Source organism: Larus michahellis, chromosome 3 (assembly GCF_964199755.1).
Source record: "Larus michahellis chromosome 3, bLarMic1.1, whole genome shotgun sequence".
Lineage (NCBI taxonomy): Eukaryota > Metazoa > Chordata > Aves > Charadriiformes > Laridae > Larus > Larus michahellis.
This window is the reverse complement of record NC_133898.1, coordinates 7,880,486-7,901,200: the sequence shown is the minus strand read 5'-3', so window position 1 is coordinate 7,901,200 and position 20,715 is coordinate 7,880,486. Positions and strand designations below refer to the sequence as shown.

Genomic DNA, 20,715 nt, shown 5'->3' with positions numbered 1-20,715 from the left:
TGCATATTTTATGCGGTACTTCTTAACAGGGATAATTTGAAAAGGAATATTGAAATATTAATAAATGTCCTAATAAATGGCTACTTCTCCTAAAGGAAAACAGATTTATGTGGTCCATTTTTAAGGGAGTCTGATTAAAAATTTCTTGTTTGTGTTGCGCATGTGATGCGTCATGAGTACAAGGGTCTGCTTAAGTGTGTTTATCTGCTGAATTGACACCTTAGACCTTGGTTTAGCCCATGGGGATTTACTGCCTGCGGTTTACAATGTGCCATTTTCCAAAGACATTAGTATTCCTCCTGTATAAATGATGACTTTTTTCATCTGTTTTGCAGATGTACAGCACTCATTCATGAAAAGAAAAATATACTCATCTGCATCTATTTATAAGTGTCAAATTCTGGATCCTGCCCAAGTCAGTTCAAGCTGCATGCACAGAATTTGGCCGGAAGCAAGAAGCTTCTTTATTCATAAGGTTAACATTAAGCAGTGGACCAAATCCCGTCTCGGTTCCACCAGTGTGAATTATCTGTTGAGTAATCCTAGTATTACAATGGCATAATTGAGATCGATCTTGGCTTGCAGTGCTGTCATTTTTTTTTCTCTTCCTATAGCTTTATCCTGCCAGGGTTCTTGCTGAAATCGATGAGTGCTGAAATCGGCCTAATCCCTAAGCTTCTCCTGTACAGCACTGCAAAGTCTAGGTACAAGCTACAGTAGAAAAATATATCCATAAAAAGGAATTACATAAGGAAAGTGCTGTAATGCTGCTCTTGGCTGAAAGTCATCCCAATGATTGCTGGAATGTTTTGCTTTTTAAGGATGAAAGCCAGAAAGCAAGCAGGACTTGAATACGTAACGGGGTGTTAGATTAGGTCAGTGTCACAGAACAACTGTTGTGCCTCCCTGTGGTTTGCTCTAGCTTATTAGTGTTCTGTTTCATTCCTTTTCTGAAACTGGACCAGTTAAATATGTCATCACGTATTGTATAATGTTGCTTAGTAATAGTTAATATTGCCAGACGCAGCTGAAAGGGAGGCATATGTTTATACAGGCTATAAATAGAAGACCTAATAAATCAATCAATGGCCCGCTTGCCTTTGCTGGCAATAAACTGTTTTAATAGCACCGCTGATGCTACATGTAGTACTTGGAAGAACAGAAAGCACAATCACTTTGTTTAGTGAAGGGTGAGATAGTAACGGCTAAAATGCACCTAGACTTGCCCGTGGTGTTACAGGCTGTCAAGTGGGCAGTTTTTTTCCTCAGCGCGGATTATTGACATTATCCATACCTGCAAGGAAGAAGAGCCTTCCCCCAAGACAAACTTTGCTACTTTTTCTCTCTTCTGTTTTTCTAATTTGGTGTTTCTGTGTTTTCATGTTTTTCAGCAATGGGTAGAAGGGCTTGGATCCATCATACATAACTTCAGAGCTAACAATGTCAGTCCAATGACATGTCTCAAGAAACAGTAAGTTACTTTCTTTCCTCCCCTTTCTCCTTTATTTTTCTGTCCTCATATTTTCCTACTTGGAATTAAAAAAAAAAAAAATAATATTTTGTTTTTCATAGTTCAACATTTGCAATCACAAAACAGCGTAACAAAGAAAATGGTGTTATATTAGTTTAGGATTTATCTTGCACTGTGGCCAGAAGAGATCTCAAGTCTATATCTGACACATGCCCATGAGAAATTATAAGAGAATTTATAACTGTTCATTTGATTTATTGATATTGTATGTTTTAATTTTTGTCTGGGTTGTTCTTTCATTGATGCATATGCAAACAAAACCCCCTGAGTCTTTACTGTCTTCGCACTCATGTTAATTGACGTACTGATTCTTTTGGGATGCTTTTGGCCTTCACAGTTAAAGAACTGCTCTGCCTCAAGCACTAAAAGGTTACAGAAAAATGTTTTTATTACAGAACAATTATTTGTTTGTACTCGTTTCCCAGTCATGGCAATAATCTTAATCTAAATATAAGTATCCAAATTTTAATAAATAGTATTTTAAAAATATTTCATTCTGAATTTCAGCTGGATGAAGCTGGCCTTTCTAACAAACACAAATGGGAAAATCCCAGTTCGGAGGTAAGCACAATTGGGAATTCAGGTTTTTATCAAGTACTGGTTGTAGAATGTTAATAAAATTCTGTGGCTTAATAGTGAAATAGACTATATGTTGTATTACTAATGCATATGTAAAAATAAGTACAGAACTAGGCATACTTAGCTGAGTGCCATACCTCCTTGGTAAGCTAGGCAGGACTTTTTATCAGCCTAGGGATTTTTTTTCTTAGGCCACTGGGATGAAGGTATGAGTGCTTGGAGTTGTTTTCAAAGTCACTTAGAGCTAAGACCACCAGTTTTCTCAGCCTCAAACTCCTCAAACTCTGGAATTGGTTTTTCAGTTGTAAAACTTCATTAAATACTTAGCAAAAGAACCATAAAAATTTGCAAGCCGGTTGAGTACAGAACAAAAAGGTATGTTTTAAAATGTAGTTCCTTGTAAAAAAGACAGATGTATTTCTGCCACAAATACTTTGCTTTTATAGGAACCCCCAGGATAATAGTTGGTTTTCTCCACATGGTAAATGAATTGTTGGGTTAGTTGTTGTCAGTAACAGAAAAGCTAGAACAGTGTATTTGTTTCTGTACAGGTATTAACTACTTCAAGTGACTGAGTTTCAGTCTGCTCTGGCCAGGCGGTAATTCGCCCCCCTTCGGCTCTAGAAATTAATTCCTGCTGCCACATTTTGCTTCTTTCCTCTTCATGAGTGTATGAAAACCACGCTTTTGGGACATGCTGTTTTTTTCATAAATAGAAACTCACAGAAGGGAGCAGGAAGGAGGGCTTTGTAAGATAAGCCTCACAGAACATTTTTTTTTCAAGGGAGAGAGGATTTTGCATCTATAGAATCTGCAAAAAGACAAAGGGCCTGCCATGCTGCCTCCCAGGTTTCTGTGGTTTCGTGACTCAAGTGACACCTCGGCAGCGTTAAGGCTGCTTTCAACTGCCACGTTACCAAGCCCCTGCTTGTTTCTCAAACTTGAACTAAACTGCCACAAGGCACCTTCCGTGCAGAAGTCCCATGAGGAATATCAACTGAGGGGTGAAGGTGAGGGGACAATACTTCAGGGGAAATTCATGTTCAGGATTGTAGAGCTTTATACCTGTGTTTAAACATAGAGCTTTATTCCTCAGTATGAATTTACAGTGCATTAGCTTCTCTGAAACCGGTCCTGCCGCGAAATATTTTACTTTGCATTTAGTGAGGCATAAATTCTCCCCGTTGTGCTACCGCACACTGATTTGCGTGTGCAGACAAGCCCGCGTATTGCTGAAGAGAATCCAGTCCACAGTGTGTTAAATCTTCCTGCCGGATCTGCAGGTTTGATTTTAGAGGACTTAAATGGTCTCTTAAGGTCGAATCATTTTTCTTAAAAATGTTTCCAGTTCCAAGAGTTTGTTTTTTCAAATTTCCACTATTTACAGGTTGACACAAATCGGTCTTTAGCAGCTTAATTTATTGCAAAAGTAGTTTACAGTGTAAATTTGTAAGGGATGTACTGTTCCATGCTGTGCAGAGGGAAGCTGAAGCTTCTTTACATCTGAATGCTCCAAGGAATGCACTCTGTTGGTGTGGGTGAAATGTGGCAACTTTTGGGGGCGCATCTGGGAAGCATGGTGTCACTTGCTGAAAGGATGAGGAGAGAGGCCAGGGGAAAAAAATCAGTCTGCTCTGCAGACCTACGTTGGAAAAGAGTGTGAGTCAGAGCCCTGATGGAGGACGGTAAAACCATGAGATTAGCCTGATCCGGCAACTGCTCCTTATCATCAAGCCGGCGGGACACAGGCACCCAGGTGTCTCAGCACTGGGCAGCCTGGGATGTGGGGGACATCCTTGCTTCTCTCCGCTCCCACAAACACTTAGTGCAGAGAAGGAGCGTGGAGGGAGAAAAGAGGGAGCAGAAGGAGGTGGATGCTTAAGGAGAAGCATATGGGGCTGAGGAAGGCAAGCTGGGAAGTGCTGGGAAATGCGGGCAGAGTGGCTCTGCTGTGCAAAGTGCGCCAAGTTTACCCAAGCCTCCCTTCAGTAACTCTTTCCGCTGGTGCTTCCCCTTCAACTGACCTCCAGATTGCTATGGTCAGCCCTTCCCATGTACCTGTTTTTAAATACAGCCGTATCTAGTCAGCCTGCTTTGTCAAACCTCCACCTCCTGCTGCCTGGGGACTCCTGTAGCAATTGCTGTAGCTCTGGCATACAGATAGGAAGGTTATTCTCTCTGAAACACAATACCCAGCAAATCTGTTAAGCTATAGGAATGCATATCACAAGACCACCTGTATTTCATTTTTACACAGAAGTGCAGTAAAACACTGAGGTGGGGGTAGGGGGGAGAATCTCACCTGGGAAATCAGAGCTCCTTGCATTTCTTCTCATGTTTAAGACAGATTTTTGCAGCTGGCACATGGCCGCAGGGAACGATGAGCCTTGAGAAGGTGAAACTCCTTAGGCTGTCAGTGGTAAATGGCATAAATATTCCTAACTCCTCGTTAGTACAGGTTGGGGGTTGCAGAGTCTTGAAGATTCCTCTCAACTACTTTTGGATTTTAATGTACCCTGGGGCGTATATCTATTACGATCAACCTACTGTGTTTGGGAGAGAAGAAATTCTGGCAGTTAGTGTGAAAACCTTAGGAGAGCACCAGATTTGTCTTCTGGGCTTTAATAAATTCTAGCAGTCTGAGTCAAGAACTACATCTACAGATCTTACAAGGACAGGGCATTTGGTAAGGTATTTGGTATTTTCAGGTATTAACGCTCCTGTAAATGATGACTAAAATGGTCAGCATTTCTTAAAAAAACCTGCTTCTGCAGCTTTCTGTTGGCAGAAAATGGATTTTCTACATGTGCAAGTTGCACCTGTTCAAGCTAGAGCGTGTTTAGAAATCAACTTTGCTCAATCTATGCTTATCCCTTGTGTAACGACATTTAAAAGGATTTAAGCTAATTTAGCTTCTAACTATGAAAATAAATATAAAAAAGAAGAAGCGAAACTGTGATAAACGAGGCTTAAATCTATTTTACAGTAGTTTAAGTTAATTTGAAAATACACTTTTTTAGTAAACATGTTTTGCATCGATTACTCTAGAGTGCCTGGAAGAAATCTGTTTTAATACTTAGATGACGATTAGAAATCGTAGATTTTTACATGATTTCTTGTACAGTGTAGGCAGTGGTACCTCCAGTTCTAGCCACACCAATAAATTCAGTGGAGCCATGAGACACGATTGCCATGAGACAGTTGATGTGTTGGCGTGACTTTTGAAGTCATGGTTGGAAAGTGGTGAAGGTCTGAAGTAACCAAGTCATTTAATCCATCAACAAGCACGGTAGATTCATACCCCTCAGTCCCGTATTTGGGAAGTGTTTTAAATCCCGATGAGGAAGTACATTGACAAGTTACCATAAAAAGCCCAAATCACCATAGAACACGAGGAGTAAAACGCCTGTAGGTATCTCTCAACCAGTAACTTGCCCGCACCTCAAATAGCCCAGTTTTCTTCCAAGGCATACACCAAGGTGAACGTGAATCTGCTAGGATGAAACCTCTTCTGATAGAGGGAAAAACAGTTTTATTTACAGTATCCTTAGCAAAAAGGAAGTGCCATGCTGTATTTTTACGATCTTTTTTGATTCATGCAATCCGTTCTAGGCTGCTGCTCTCATTACAAATTACTGCTATGTTTGCTGTCATCTTTGGTGAAATAAAAAAGAGTTTGGCATCAAAAATAAGTTCCCTGCAGCCATGGAATCTTGGCTCACAGTTTGTGATTAATTACTTATGCCAATATTACACGTTTTACATGACATTTATTATTGGGGCCCGATTCATTAGAACAGGCATAAGAGTTTTTTACAGGGCTGGAGACGGGTTGTAAATTGTAGAGCTAACATTACTCTGTATTTGAGAATTAGTAGAAAAATAGATGCCTGAGGCTTTTTTTAAGAAACAAGTGCCTAAAGTTAAACTCAGTATATATTTTAGGGAAAACATCTCAGTATTTATCAGCTTTGGAAAATCAAATAACGTTTAGGTGCCTAAATAGGGACATAGAAATCTAACTGTGGTAAGAACCCAGTAAAAAAAAAAAAAATTGGCCAAGATTTGTTAAAATATTTAAAATATTATTATATCATTTAGGTCTTTGGCTTCTTGATCTTAATTTTATTAGTATGAAAATATTTACATAGGCGGTTTGGAGTGTTTTGGAGAGTAAAACAACTGTGAATTGCTATGGCAACAAATAACAGCAACAGTTTGTTTCACATCCTTCACCATGTGAAATTATTTAGTATGCATGAGATTAGCAAAGTCTCGGCAAATGTTTGTCTCGCTTGATGATAAAAAGCCTGATATTCTTATCGGGCAACTATAGAGTCCTGCCCAACATACAGCTTTTCTTAGCATTAGAAATAGATATTGGATACAGACTTCAGTTTTTCTTTCCAGACTGAGACACCAAAATCAAGGGGTTGTGGGACACATCATTTTAGCTTAGGCCCTAAGCAGAAGGAAACAGAGCGGTCAAGTTTGGATCGACTTTTCCAGAGTTAGAAGTTATTCAAACTTGTCTCGAATGGAAACAGAAATAGACCAGACGCTCTCACATGAATCGTACCAAACAGCTAAGCTTAATTGGATTTATTTGATTTTGAGCGAAACCAGTGTGTCGGTCTCCTGCGTGGTGAAATCACTCCTGTTTTGCGTTAAGTTAACCAGTTTGTTGGAAATATTGGAGTGGCAGCTGAGACCTGCGTGAGTGAGTTGTGCATAGTATGTCGAGAACAGGGATATTCGTGAGGGGAGGGAGCATTCCCGGGGAGGAGAGAGCACCGCAGCTGGTGAGGGAGCAGGAATGAGATTTGACAAGCACGTGGGAGTCTCTTGCTACCAGAGACTGCTTGAAAAGGAAAGAGGAAGGCAGCTGCCCTTGGAAGCGGTTCATGCCTACCTCGTGGATGACCTGGAGGCATAGGTTAGTGCTCGGAAAGGACGGGAAGTCACCACAAGCAGGAATGGCTGGAGACATGAGTCTCCTCACTTGTAGAATCTGCTACTTTTTAAACACAGTCATTTATCTATGCATAGAGTTGAAAAAAAGCCGACAGAATAATGCTTTGCACGGCTCTGTGTCCCAGTATATTAGAAAAAAAAAAAAACCCTCTTTTGTTCTTTTGGAAGTCCATTATTTTGATATATTATCTTGTGGATAGCTTGCAGGCAGAGCACTGCTGCTTGGTGAAGCTTAGAGCACTTTTTCAACCGCACTATTACTTGGAAGATGCTTACATTCATCAGTTGAAGCCGGAGGAAAATGTTGGCAGTAAAAGCAAGAGAGAGAGGAGTGATTGTTTAAAGTGACTAACGTTTCTCCTTCCCCCCCCCCCCCCCTCTTTTTTGTTTTAGCATTACCAGAACCTTTGCATCAGGGAAAACGGAAAAAGTGATCTTTCAGGCGCTTAAGGAATTAGGTCTTCCCAGTGGAAAGGTATTTAGTAGTTTTGAATTAACTGTTTTGTATACTAATAAACTGATGAATCATTAACATTTGTAGCTGTGATCTAAGTCATCTGCATCACACAAACACATGCCTATTGTTCATGAGTAACTTATTAATCGCTGTAGGTTGTTTACTAAAACCAAAATGTCATTAAATCTGTACGACATAGTGGTCCGTAAACCTCTTGGGTGAGGCTTCCCTTCTTTTCTGTAACAGATTACCTTTTATTCATTTATGCAAAGAATACGCACATAATACCTTTTTGTTGTTGTTGCATGCTGACCTCTCATTTGCATTTCCTGGACTCCTCCTGCTCTTTGCTCCTTCCCTTGGAGAACCTCCGTCCTGCTCTGTCCCACTCATGGTGGGAGCCCCTACCAGCAGCCCTCAGGAGGTGACAGCAGGTTACAGTCGCAGCTGGATTTCTAACGTCACTCCCTGCCCAGTCTCCTTTGTTTTTTTTTTGTTTTGGAGGCTCCAGCCCTTGGTTCTTGACCTGACTGCAACCTGGTGAGGGGCAGCCCTGCAGGCTCGGCAGCTTGCTCTCTCCAGCCCGGGAGAGTGGGTGTAAAAAGACATCAGTCCCCCAGAAAGACATAATCCCCTCCGTGGCAGTGCCTGGCATCTGAGATGACATTTTTCCTGCAGTTCTCATCTTGTTCAGAGGAGGACACGATACTGAACGTGTCAGCCATGCGTTCCCTCCCTCGTGGAAGTTTTACACACCGTGTATTAGAGCTGCTTTGGTTTTTAGAACTATTGCACCAAACCTGTGACTTCTTCTCCACGGTCCTCAGCTTCAGTATAAATATGCTGAAGTTTGTGCACTATTTTGGACTTTTGGGGTGGTTTTTTTAAGCTTCAGAAGAAAATTAAAGACTGTTTTCCAGTTTTGTGTTTATCCAGAATTGTTACTGTGAGGCCAGAATATAAGCACATCAAACAAATCTATGATAAAGATGAATTGAGAACTGTTTTCAGAAAATACAAAAGAAACTAAGTGTATACTAGGTAAAGAGCTAAAACAGTTCTCGGTTGCTTTTTCTGGTATAAGATGTGGTCTTGGGAAAAGAGGATATAAGCTCTCTTTTGCTGGATAAATGTACCTTTGCATTTTGTTGCAGAATGATGAAATTGAGCCGGCGGCATTTACTTACGAGAAATTTTATGAGCTCACCCAAAAGATATGTCCGCGAACGGATATAGAGGACCTCTTTAAGAAGATGTAAGTTCAAATTTAATATAGTCTTGCCTTAAACTCATTTTGTTGTATTTTTAGTCCGTATCTAATAGTGACAGAACACTGTAAAGACTATCTAACCTGGAATCCTAGTAGCATCAGCAGTATTTTAAGACAAACTCAGGTCTATGTTTTTCCCCTTCCTTCCCTCTCGGATTGTTAATGTAAAAGTTCACTCTGTATTTTAGAGCAACTTTTACATGAGCTAGAGGAAGCACCTGGAACTTTTTTTTTGTTTTGCATTGGCTTTACTAACTACTGTAATTTTAACTTGCTCCTCTAGGTGATTAACACAGTATGTGAACTAATTAAATTAAATCAGAAATTTGAAGGTTAAAAAGTTTCTTCACTCAGTTTAATCTCAGCGGGAGGACTTACATGTTGTTTTATGAAGTAATGTTTGTTATAGGAAGTACGGGAGATACACTGTGCCGAGCATAGCCAGTTAGTATGTTTTCTGTGACTGTTAATTTTGAGATGATAGAGCTACCTGAGGTAGAAAAGTAGGTGGTTTTAAAAGTGTCAGCAATGTCAACATGTAAATCATACCTACTGTAGCATCGTATATGAAAACTTACATTCTCTAATAAATTTCTTTTCAGCAATGGAGACAAAACTGATTATTTAACGGTAGACCAATTAGTGAGCTTTCTAAATGAAGTAAGCTTTTTCATACATTAACTACCATACAAGTCTGTCTGCAGTGGCTTGCTTCTTCCAATCTTTCCATTGCATGAATCATGCCATTATTTGCTGTGCTTTTGATCCGCTGATCTTTCCATTATGGTAACATCCAGGTGCAAAAATCAGCTCCAACCTTGTGTGTTGTGCTTTCTACATGTTGGCTTTGCAGATTGCATCTGTTGATTACTTGCTGGTGTGTTATGTTGTGTGTTGTGTATGTTTTATACGTTTTATACTGTACATTCAATGCAGTTTCAGCTAAAATACGTCCAGTATTTTATTATGGACAATTACTTTACCTGTAGGCCACGGCTAAATATATTTGCTGATCCTTCTGAATAATAGAAAAAATGAAGCAGGCTTTTATAAACAGTGGTTTGATTCTTCTCAACAGTATTATTTCAGCCTATTACAAATATAAGAGCTAAGAGGATATTTTAAGAGCTTGTATATGATTTTTAAAATATGTGTGCAGAATAAGAGGAAATATTTTTATTCTGTATTTCCAGAATACGGTTGTTGGCAAGAGTATTTAGTATTTCTTAAAAACATCATGAGAGCGTGAAGTAGTTCAATAAACAGTGTAGGATTGTTTTTTTCTATTCCTAAAACACATTAAGTTATAGAAGACAGACTCATTTGGAATTGCAACAATAAATGCACTATGTAGATTTGACAAGAACATACACATGGAAAAAGTGGCACATCCGTCTTGCTTTTGTACCAGTAGATTCTTGTCATCTGGAACATGGATAGCTGTTTGATCTTTTAGGGACTGGGTGCATTACCAAAAAGCCCTCCATCTAAAATTATTTTACTAGTTATAAATCTATTTTATACATTTTTATGTATACATACTTATTTATATATCTGATACTGCTATACGAAGATTCAAGCGGCCAGTTCCCCATATATCAAATTTACAATAAAAATTTCTTCTTTCAGTAGCGAACGCATGCCTTACTCTTCACCAAACCTGAATTACGTGTAGAAAGAATATTCAAAAATAAAAGATAGTGAGAAGGTTAACAGCTTCAGAGCTAGTGGTTACATACTTGGGGCCTTAGTTTGGATCCACTTAGTTCTCTCTATTAGAAAATTGGAGAACGTGCTTAATCTTACTGCTGTGAGATGGTTTTTGTCACAGCTGTTTACAAAGTTCAGTGCCTAAACGTTTGCGGGACTGGGGTCATAGCTAAGGCATGTCATTTATGCTTCTGCATTGAAGAGAGAAAGGATAATGTTGTGATTTAAATTATAAATTATCCCCTTAAAGTACCTCAGCACACCAGTTCACTTGTAGTGATAGCTGTACTTCACTGCTTGAAGCACACAGTCTTGTCCCCACATTGAACCATATTAGCTTGTGATTATTTTTTCTAGCGTTAATCCTTATTTTTCAGTAAATTACTGTTTTATCATTGTTTTGAAATTGATCTCTGTAATTGTTTTAGTTTAAAGTGTGCTTCCTTGGAGCACAAACTTCTGAAGAAGGGTTGCCAGCAATTGTAAGAACTTCCTGGCTATCTCCAGTAACCGATTAAAAAACGAAAATTGAATTGTTGTGCACTCAGTTTTGTATTGTTTTCACAGTTCTTTTTACAGAATTAGAAGCCTTATTTTATGGCAGTATTGGAGAAAGATATATCTTGTTGGCCGCATTCTTATTGACACAACACATTTTGCAGTTGGAAAAGTTGGCCCTTTAGTAGGTGACCAGAGCTGGGAAAAATTAGTCAAGTGGTTTTATAGAGTAGGACATTCATTCTGATGACTGAAAGTAACGCTTTTGGCTCTGTGCTGGAGGTCTTTCGGTCTTCAAATAGAGTTTAAAGTTTTGATCATGATTTGAAAGGCACTAAATGACCCAGAATCTCCCTCCTGAAGTTAACGTTTCTGTCCCCTTGACAGCTGGCCAACACTGCAATTAGCAGTGGTGTTTAATGCTAGAAAATATAAAAAGATTATTATCATTATATAGGAGAGGGGATTTACTTGGCAGAGCAATTCTTCGTGAGAGTCTTTAACCTGAATTATTTTGAATTCAGTAGCCTCCAAGGCGTGCTACAGAAGCTCTAAGCGTTATGGGGTTTTAAGGGAGCATAAGGATACGTTACTGGGTATAAGTGGACAGTGAGCTGCTTTCCTGGAGTTTTTCCAAACTGCTGTCTCTATTTGACTTTTAAATGTTGCTGGCTGACAGCTGATTTAATTGTGTATCAGTATTAAAGCTTCTGGGAAGTTTTTAGAAATTTAATTATTGTCAGGCACTGAGTATTAAAGTCAAATTTTGAAAAAAGAAAATGTAGTAGAAAAAGAACTGAAATCACTACTATTGAGATTTGCTCCTGACATTCGTTTGCAGCAATAAATTAATAAGCCAAGTAGCTGTCAAAATGGAAATTCAGTAGTCTGACCAGGACTCATCCTTTCTCCTGGGAAGGAGGTATGAGGAGATCCTTTTCTATCCCTTTCTTTCCCACCTCCTTGCCCTCCCTCCCTCCCTTCCACTCGCTTCCCCACCCGTCCTCCCTCCTTCCCACTCGCTTGCTTGCTCTTTCTGTCTCCTCCTGGTTTTCGTCTCCAAAGAAGGACACCCTTCTTACCAGTGCACAAGCCAAATTCAAGAGGCAAAATTGGTTCTGGCACACGATTAACTGCTGTACGTCTGGGTTTCCATGTCCGCTCAAAGAGGAGACTGGAGGCCGGGCTGGGGAGGCTAAATGATCTTTCTCTCTTTGCAGAAACACAGAGGCATTTCTTTCTCCCCATGCTTTTAGATGCTTCACCCTCATGTAGTTAAGACTGTCTAGTGTAAGGGTGTCCTGTCAAATATGGTAACTACAACAATCAAATGCAACTTTGGACATACATAATTAGTCTTGGGGCACGTTGTCTTTCTAGATGAAACGTAATGCTTTTAGTTTTGGTCAGCTTTTGTGTTTCAAGTTTCCTGTGCCAACAAGCTCAGCAGTGCAGAACATTTCCCCAACAGACACTAGTAAGCGTTCTTCCTTTTTTTAAATAAAGCTTCATCAATTGCCAATTTTGCTTTATTTTTTAAACTAAGTAAACATAAAGACATATTTTTGTTCAAGTAGAAAATTGCTAATGAGCAATGACCATTGCCACGAGAAGAATATTTTCCTCTTAGCTCCTTCCGATAACTCTGGGACTCTTTCTCAAGAGGAGACCTTTTTTGCTTTATCCCATTTATTTTCTTCTGTTTGCTTATGACTAACTGTAGAAGAAAGAGAGTGGGGAAGAGCACTTTTCTTGAGTTAAGAACCTTCCCTACTATTTCTTAACGATTTTTTTTGAAGTGGTGTATTGTCACTAATGGTACAAAGCTTGTCGTTTGTCACAGTAGGCTGTTCTGTTGCATGCCAGTGTTGTGTCGCTGCTGTGTGTTGCTTAGCAAGTTGTGTCCTGCACCCGACTGCTCTCATATCTTATTTCATCTGAGTTTTACTTAGATATCCAGACAGCCAATGTGTAGTGAATGAAACTGCTGTATTTTAGATGCTGCAGACTGTCAGTGGCATTACTCGAAAGATCCCTCCTTAATTGCATGATTAAATTGGCATTGGTTGTAATTTCTCAGAATTAATTAAGCGCATGCACCAATGTATTGATTGTAAGAAAAGAGATGGAGTGCTTATTTTTGATTGGATATTGCTTTTTTTCATACCAAAATGTCAAAAAGTTTGCACGTGAGGAATTACAGCAAATGCCGATAGTGCTGTGCCAAGCCATATCGATACCATCCTGTCCACTCCAAATTATTGATCACCAATATGGGGGTGGCCTGTTACATTTCTGAATTCTGCTCAAACTAAAGCTTGAAAACTGTGCACCTACTGGGGTAAAAGAGTGTTTTCACAGTCATATTTATTTCTTTGTTTTATTGCATCTGCTTACATGCCACTACTCCGTTCAATTCTGTTTTAATTTTCTTTTGATGGAGAATCAGGCACACAGTGTGCAGCTCTAATCCAGCTCGGAGAAAACACAAAGTTACATAGCACACTATTAAGTGAAAACTTAAAAACTCTTGAGTTTTAGTAGTGTGTTAGAAATCACTGCTAAATTGTATCTAAATATTACATATATTATTAAATCCTAATATTGTAAATTGCTGTGAATTGAAGAGATGATATTGTGAAGCTCTTTTAAGTTGTACATATTTCTTCTAAGAACCTATGCGGTTTTTTGAATAATTAATAACACAATGTTTCCACAATTCACAAATAATCATCAGTAGTTGCATATTTCTAAACTTGGGTTTCAAATTCTGTATTTATAGCATAGCTTTATTTTACTTTTAATTTTTTCTTTAGCTGTAGCTATTGCTGAAGATGTATTTTTGCAGAGGTGGTTACAGCTCCATCAGTCAAATCGGTCAATTTATGTGACCTACAAAAAAGATTAGGAAGAGAGAATTTACAAAGATGAGAGATTTAGCTATTTATTTTCGACATTTCATTTGCACATATGCTGCTCATGGTGATGTGCAGTCATTATTCTCATGAACGAGCAAGAGTAAGACCAGTTACACAATTGCACTGGAATGGTATTTTTAAAATATTTTTATAATCAAACTGCCTAGATTTCTTATGAAAGATAAGGTTCATATTCTGTCTAAAGCTAAAGTTACTGTTGAATAGTCTGTAAGTTTTAGGGCTCTTTTTTTTTTTTTTTTAAATGTCCACTTCTTTCTTTCTCATCTGCAGTAATGAAATGCTCTTGGATGATAGCCATGCACTATATTGTTTTGCTGAATTCCGTTGTTTTCTAACCTTAGCATCAACGAGATCCTCGGCTCAATGAAATTTTATTTCCCTTTTATGACACAAAAAGAGCAATGCAGATAATTGAGACATATGAGCCAGATGAAGACTTGAAGAGTAAAGGTAAATGTGGGAGGGAATTCAGTATTCACTGGTTTTAGGCATTTGGGGAATTTGTTCCAAAGCATCCAAACTTTTAAAACGGAGCTTATGGTCCTTGTGGTCAGGGGGCAAGCACTTGTGTGGCCGCCAAGTGAACTAGATCAGGAAATATGAACTGCTGAAAAATATCTCCCCCTCTCAAAACCAGTGATTTCTTAGGAGGATTATTTTCCTGATCCAGGTTACGGTGTGGCTAGAGACAGCCAGCCGGATACAAAATGGGAGAGGCTAGGATGGAGTAAATGGGGAACAACATGGAGACTCCTTCTGGCAACAAGGCAACATGCATGTGGCTACGGCCAAGGTCTCAGAGAGACTACAAAACCGTACAGATATTGTGTAAAAAACAAATTACCATGCGCATCATTGGATATGCATCCATCTTCATATAATCTGTATAGTGCTTGAGGGCAGCAGCCTGCTTTAGAACAGGGTATTTTACATGGGTGCATTGAAAAATGTTCTGCCTGAGCAAGAAGACTGCAGGAAGTGTCTCCAAGCCATTCTTGGGTTGCTCCTGTCCTGAGCTGCTATGAGTGTTGGAGGTGTCAGTGGTTGAACTTAGCCCCCAGTTCTTAGCTGTTCTGATGAAATAACTGTGTTGGGATCAACTACCGAAATTAAAAATGTTGCTATCCCCGTCTGTCCTCCTTGCCCGTTTGCTGGAAGAGGAGGAAACGCAGCCTTGCAAAGCCCGTAGACCTTCGGGCATCCTAACAGGACGCCACTTTCACTAGACATTTAGGTTAATTAAGAGAGCACTGGGGAAGCTGAAGAGCTTTTACACATCCGCTAGTGCTGCCCCTGCTGATGAAAGATGTGCAAATCAGGCAACACGAGGCAATATCTTAAACTGCTTCCGTAGAGCCCGAGGCAGCTCTGGCTCGGTGCTGCAGCCCCGTTGGGTCCCCCGTGTCCTCTTCTGCTGCTTTGCGGTCACAGGCGCTGACACCTGCAATGCCTTCCACAGCAACGCCTGCCCCTTTCGCTTTCTGTGGGCCGCTGGTTGGGAAGAGTTTACGGTTGTCTTCCCCAGTCTATGAACTTAAGGAGCCCTTCTGTAGCTGGGCGTATAGCTTTCACCATTCCTTAGGGTACTTTAGTCCTTTGGACCAAACCGCTAGAGGAAGACCTTGTACTGGACGTGCTACTCCAGACGCTGCGTTGTGTGCTGGATTGATAGGTTGCTCTTTTAGTTCTGTGAAAACGTGGACTTTCCAGGAATCATCTGGGAAAGAGGGAGATATTTTTCTTGTCTAGGAGTCATTTATAAGCGTTATGAGGATTTTCCACTCACAAGCAGCGTAGCTTAGTTCTTTCCCTCTCTACATGAAGTACAATTCTCCAAGTATTAATTAAGTGATTTTAGTAAACTCTACCCTTTTTTATTTTTTTAAAGGCACTCATCTGCAATTCCTCCTGATGCCAGTGTATTTTGCATATTTCCCAAAAGGAGGAAGGTGTACTGACGTAGCTGCCACCTGTTTAGGATGGAAGATGTAAAAATATTTTTTTACAAAGGTGGAAATTAATCTAGGACTGGAAAACAATGTTCAGTAATTCACAAAGAGGATTTTGCAAGCACCAGGCTGTAGCAAGGGAATGATACTGTCTTATTCTTTTAGCCAATAATTGAATCTTGGCTAATTATTTTGCTTCTTTCTTTGATTTATATTTCTAACAGGTTTTAAATAAATGTGGTAAACCTCCTCCAGGGATGCGGGTTATGGAGAGTACCAACAGAAGCATCCCCTTACAGTGTTCCTCCATTGATCATATTCCCTGATAGGGATTTTATCTCAGTGGAATCAGTAGGATAGAGAGATGGTTTAATGTAATAACATGTTGAACCTTAGCATGTAGAGAAGGCAAGAATATATCTCAGCAGTGGTTGTTCTCTGCAGTCTCTTTCCCCTTCTTAGATACAACTTTGCTGTTGAGCAAAATAATTAAGTTAAACAACTCTTTTTGCTAAATCGTGTAGTTTGAGAAAGAAGGCAGTAGCAGTAAGTGACTGACTCTTCCTCAGTTGTATTTCGGTAACAGAAGGAGTAAGGAAGGCTGAACAAGTTAATGCTGTGCAGTTTAGTAACCGGAGTCTGCTCAGGAACGCTACAAAAGCAAATTCCTCCACCTGGTCAGTGCGTGTCAAAAACAGAGAAGCCAGTCTGTTGGGCACGTAAAGCTCCGTTAAGTTGCTGGTGTCTCAGCCGTTGTCTGTCTAGAACGGCTGCTCAGCTGTCCCTTTTTTCCGCTAGATGACGCACTAGAAGTGCGTATCATCGAGATACTTTGTGCTTCTGCTTTTAAGTTCTCAGTGATCAACAAAATAAAAACATTCTTAAAATTGAAAATTCCATTTCACCCTCTTTTTCCCCTCTTCTGCCGAAAGTCAGAATCAGCTGAGAGCATTTGAATAAGACCTTCCAGAACAGTTCACCTCTGGCTGACACCAAGCACAGAAGATTTAAGCTCCAGTAGATGATTTTTTCAGAAAGCCAGGAGCAGAATGAAAAGCAGGATTGCGGGAGTTCTCTGTGTAAGAGAAAAGTTGTTTTAAACAAAATAAAAACAGGACTGCTCCAACCTGTGCCTTAACAATAGCTGAGTGTTCGAACATGACTTGAGGGAAAGCAATCTCCAAATTAGTGCCAGATAACTGTTCTCTGCAATGACTCCTTGTGAGTAACCTCTCCTTCCCTACCCCAGATCATTTTTCAGTCTCTTGGCCACTTAAAAACTGATACTGCAGTACTGATTATTCTTAACCTTGTTTTCATGAAAATTTATCCCTTGATTTATATTTTTTTTTACACTTTATGATGCATATAACAGCAGAGAAATAAGAGAAAAGTGTTACGAGTTCTGTCCTCTGAATTACTGTGTGACCCATGTTCGTTGTAGAAAATGGCTTGCTTTTCATCATAAAGGAATGAACCTGTATTTCAGATGGTAAACCTGCAGGTAGCTTAGATTTTCCGAATGCTTTGCAAATGAACACAGGCAAACGTTTTCAGGCACGCCCCCGCTTGTTTTTGTCAGCGGAGAACAGTCTGTGCACATGCTGCAAGCTGATTAACAGCCGTGTAGCACAGCTGGGGCAGGACTAAAGATCAAACTGGGGAGAAGAGTACCATAGGAGGTCACAAAGTTCCAGAGCTCAAAATTGTTGGGAGCATTCTGAGATGTCACTGCTTAGTTGCCTTCTTCACATCCTCTTGATGCCTTAGGTCTATTACGGTGAGTGCTGGACATCGGATATGGAGCTAGGTGGGCACCTGGTTGTTCTCTTTTGTTATTTGGGAACACAGTGGCAGATTTTGCAGCAGGGACGCAGTTGCTGGTCAGCTTGGAGCACTGGAAGGGGAGAGCTGCTGTTTGCTTGCAGAAGCCTGTGGAAACATAGTTTTTGCGCTAGGGTTCCTGCTCTGTGAGACACTCTGATTCCTCCCCGCTATAAATTTTTACTAGTAATCTGCCATGCTTTCTTCTTCCTTCTAGGTGTCATATCAAGTGATGGGTTTTGCAGATACTTGATGTCAGATGAAAATGCCCCAGTTTTCCTAGACCGTTTGGAATTATATCAAGAAATGGACCATCCTTTGGCTCATTATTTCATCAGTTCCTCTCACAATACATATTTAACAGGCAGGCAGTTTGGGGGCAAGTCTTCGGTGGAGATGTACAGACAAGTGCTTTTGGCTGGATGCAGGTTGGAAGCAGGAGATAACAGCCTTTGATATTTGTGGATCTCATACTTTAAACCTACATAATATACCTTGGTGGTGATATATTGCGTACTTTAATGTATAAATGTATTAGTGTAGTAAGTGAAAATACACATATTTCAGGTACTGTTTTTCTAACAAAAAACATTGAAAGACAGTGGAATGTAGAGACTGACGTCAGGAGAGAGGTTGTGAGAGAGGTAACAGAAGTTTGATCTCAAAATGATAACTCAGGAATTTCAGAGGACTTTCTGCTTTGTAATTAAGGAGTTTATATGTAAATGAGAATGAGTTTGTGATTTCCTGCTTAATTTCTTAACATACTGGAATGTGTCACAGTTAACCGAGTAAGAGAATAAGTTAGAAGAGTGTTACAGCGCTAAAAACATTATTATTCAGGTGTAAATATATTGAGCTGCACATAGTATATTTAAGGTAATATACCCAAAGTTATAAAAGCGGTCTGAAATTACACATGTGCAACTTGGAAGGAATGGTGTAATGCCCAAAACTGCTTTGTAACTTGTTGCTCTGAGCATCACTGCTCAGAACTTGTCCTGAGTAGCTCGCCTGGGCGGAAACACTAAGGAAGCTGACATCGTTCTTCTTGGATCTTTAGGTGTGTTGAGCTGGACTGTTGGGATGGCAAAGGTGAAGATCAAGAACCAATAATAACACATGGAAAAGCGATGTGTACGGATATTCTTTTCAAGGTAAATGCCTGACCTCTACACCTGGCGGTAAGCCCCAGCAGAACCCCGGCACAGGAATCCATGCAGGGCACCCTCCCCTCCTCATCACCCAGATGCTGCTCCCTTGTGACAGACCAACAAATCGCAGAGGCACCGTTTCTTGTCCCCAGGTCTTAGGGCTTATCTCTAACTCTCATCATATGCCCCTGTGTTATGTCTGCCTTTCCATGGAAACTGCAGAAAGCAGGCTTGCTTCTTTTGCTCCACATTTTCACGTCCCATGGCTCTTCGCACCACAGAATACCTGTCTTCTCCGTTGTCTGAGAAGTTCCTTAGCTGTGGGAGCGGCCTGAAGATGCAGGAGTTATTGTGGGAGTAGAAAATCTCCCTGGCAAGAGCAGCTGGCAGCAGATGCAGGGGTAGCGTTGATGGGTTCTGGGTGAAGCTGCCGTCGCTGCTGCAGGTGCAGTGAGGCCCCTGGTGGGCGCTGAGTCGGGGTTGTTGCGGGAGTACAGAGAAGAATGAGCGTAGTTTGTTCTACTTCTGGCTTCACTTGGCACGTTTGAGACTCAGCTTTGTATTTCTCGGGGTGGGGTGGAGAACAAAAAAAAAAATCTCTTTCATTATGATTGTAATTTGATCTGTTCTAATTTGAAATCCTATTATTGAATTTTAAAGGATGTCATTCAGGCAATTAAGGAAACAGCATTTGTTACATCAGAGTATCCGGTCATTCTTTCATTTGAAAATCACTGCAGGTATATAGTTCCCATTTTAATATTTTTTTTTTAATAGCGTGATGTATGAGAGAGATGATACAGCTCAAACCTCAAACAGGCTATAATTTGAGTACACTTGAAAACTGCATAGGGATATGCAGGTATACTGAATGTCACTTGGAAGAGACTATACTTTAATATACTAGTCGATCTTTATCTAGCGTAATAATGGCAATATTTTTGTCTGTGGTAAAGCTGTGAAATATATTTGGATGTTCCATTAGTTGTATGGGATTCAGTTAATCTACTTTTTTGGTCTTACTGAATTGATCTATGTCAGATAATAGGCTTTTATTGACGGTTTAATTACAGTAAAGTAATACTACTCAGTTGAGAGAAAGTGGGCAGTATATAATTTGGGATATCTACATTACTTAATATTATTCTGTTGTGCTGAGTAATAGTCATTTCTTTTTTGTATTAAAAAATTAACCAACATCATCTTTTCCAGCAAATATCAACAGTACAAGATGTCAAAATACTGTGAAGATCTTTTTGGAGATCTCCTGTTGAAGCAGCCTCTAGAAACACATCCAGTACGTTGTGTTCTGCCAGTCTTTTTATTTTTTTTATATTAGCTATATTTAACAGAGACGATAAACTGGAATCATATCACCTGTAGTGCTGTTCACTGCCAGTCCTGTGCTTTCAAAAATGACTAGTGATTTTGGGTGTCTTACGCTTTTTGGTACGAACTTGTCCTTATCTGACTTGTTTAATCTCTTCTGTACAGGGCTCTGGCGAGCAGCCTGGGGAAATCCATCCCCTTGATGTGTGACGTAATATCAGCACCTACACAAAATACACCACATACATTGTATTTGCAGGTCTTACATAACTCTGAAATTACCAGTCACTGTTGAAAACCAATTCATTATAAATTGCATGGTCTCAGCTGAGGAAAACCTCTTCTTTCAGCTGCACTTTGCATGCTTCATGCTCCAGATCAGGTCCCGCAGCCTAGGTGGCCCCCACTACTGCATTAAGAATTAAATTAAGCACGAAGAGTTCCCTGCGGTTTCATTTGGACTATCGAGTGCACTGTAATCTGCATGCACTTCACTCTCCT

The 20,715-nt window shown here is 40.0% G+C and overlaps 1 protein-coding gene across 7 annotated transcripts in view; it reads left to right on the top strand.

The window, feature by feature from the left end:
- The window catches only part of PLCB4 (phospholipase C beta 4), a 206,245-nt gene that overhangs the window by 126,417 nt on the left and 59,113 nt on the right, over positions 1–20,715 (top strand). For all 7 annotated transcript variants that reach the window (XM_074578483.1, XM_074578482.1, XM_074578484.1 and 4 more), the window contains 10 exons: positions 1,392–1,471; positions 2,039–2,092; positions 7,478–7,559; positions 8,696–8,796; positions 9,414–9,471; positions 14,300–14,408; positions 17,949–18,159; positions 18,795–18,888; positions 19,546–19,625; positions 20,098–20,182. In XM_074578483.1, the coding sequence (XP_074434584.1) occupies positions 1,392–1,471; positions 2,039–2,092; positions 7,478–7,559; positions 8,696–8,796; positions 9,414–9,471; positions 14,300–14,408; positions 17,949–18,159; positions 18,795–18,888; positions 19,546–19,625; positions 20,098–20,182 (954 nt within the window). The remainder of the gene's footprint in view (positions 1–1,391; positions 1,472–2,038; positions 2,093–7,477; positions 7,560–8,695; positions 8,797–9,413; positions 9,472–14,299; positions 14,409–17,948; positions 18,160–18,794; positions 18,889–19,545; positions 19,626–20,097; positions 20,183–20,715) is intronic.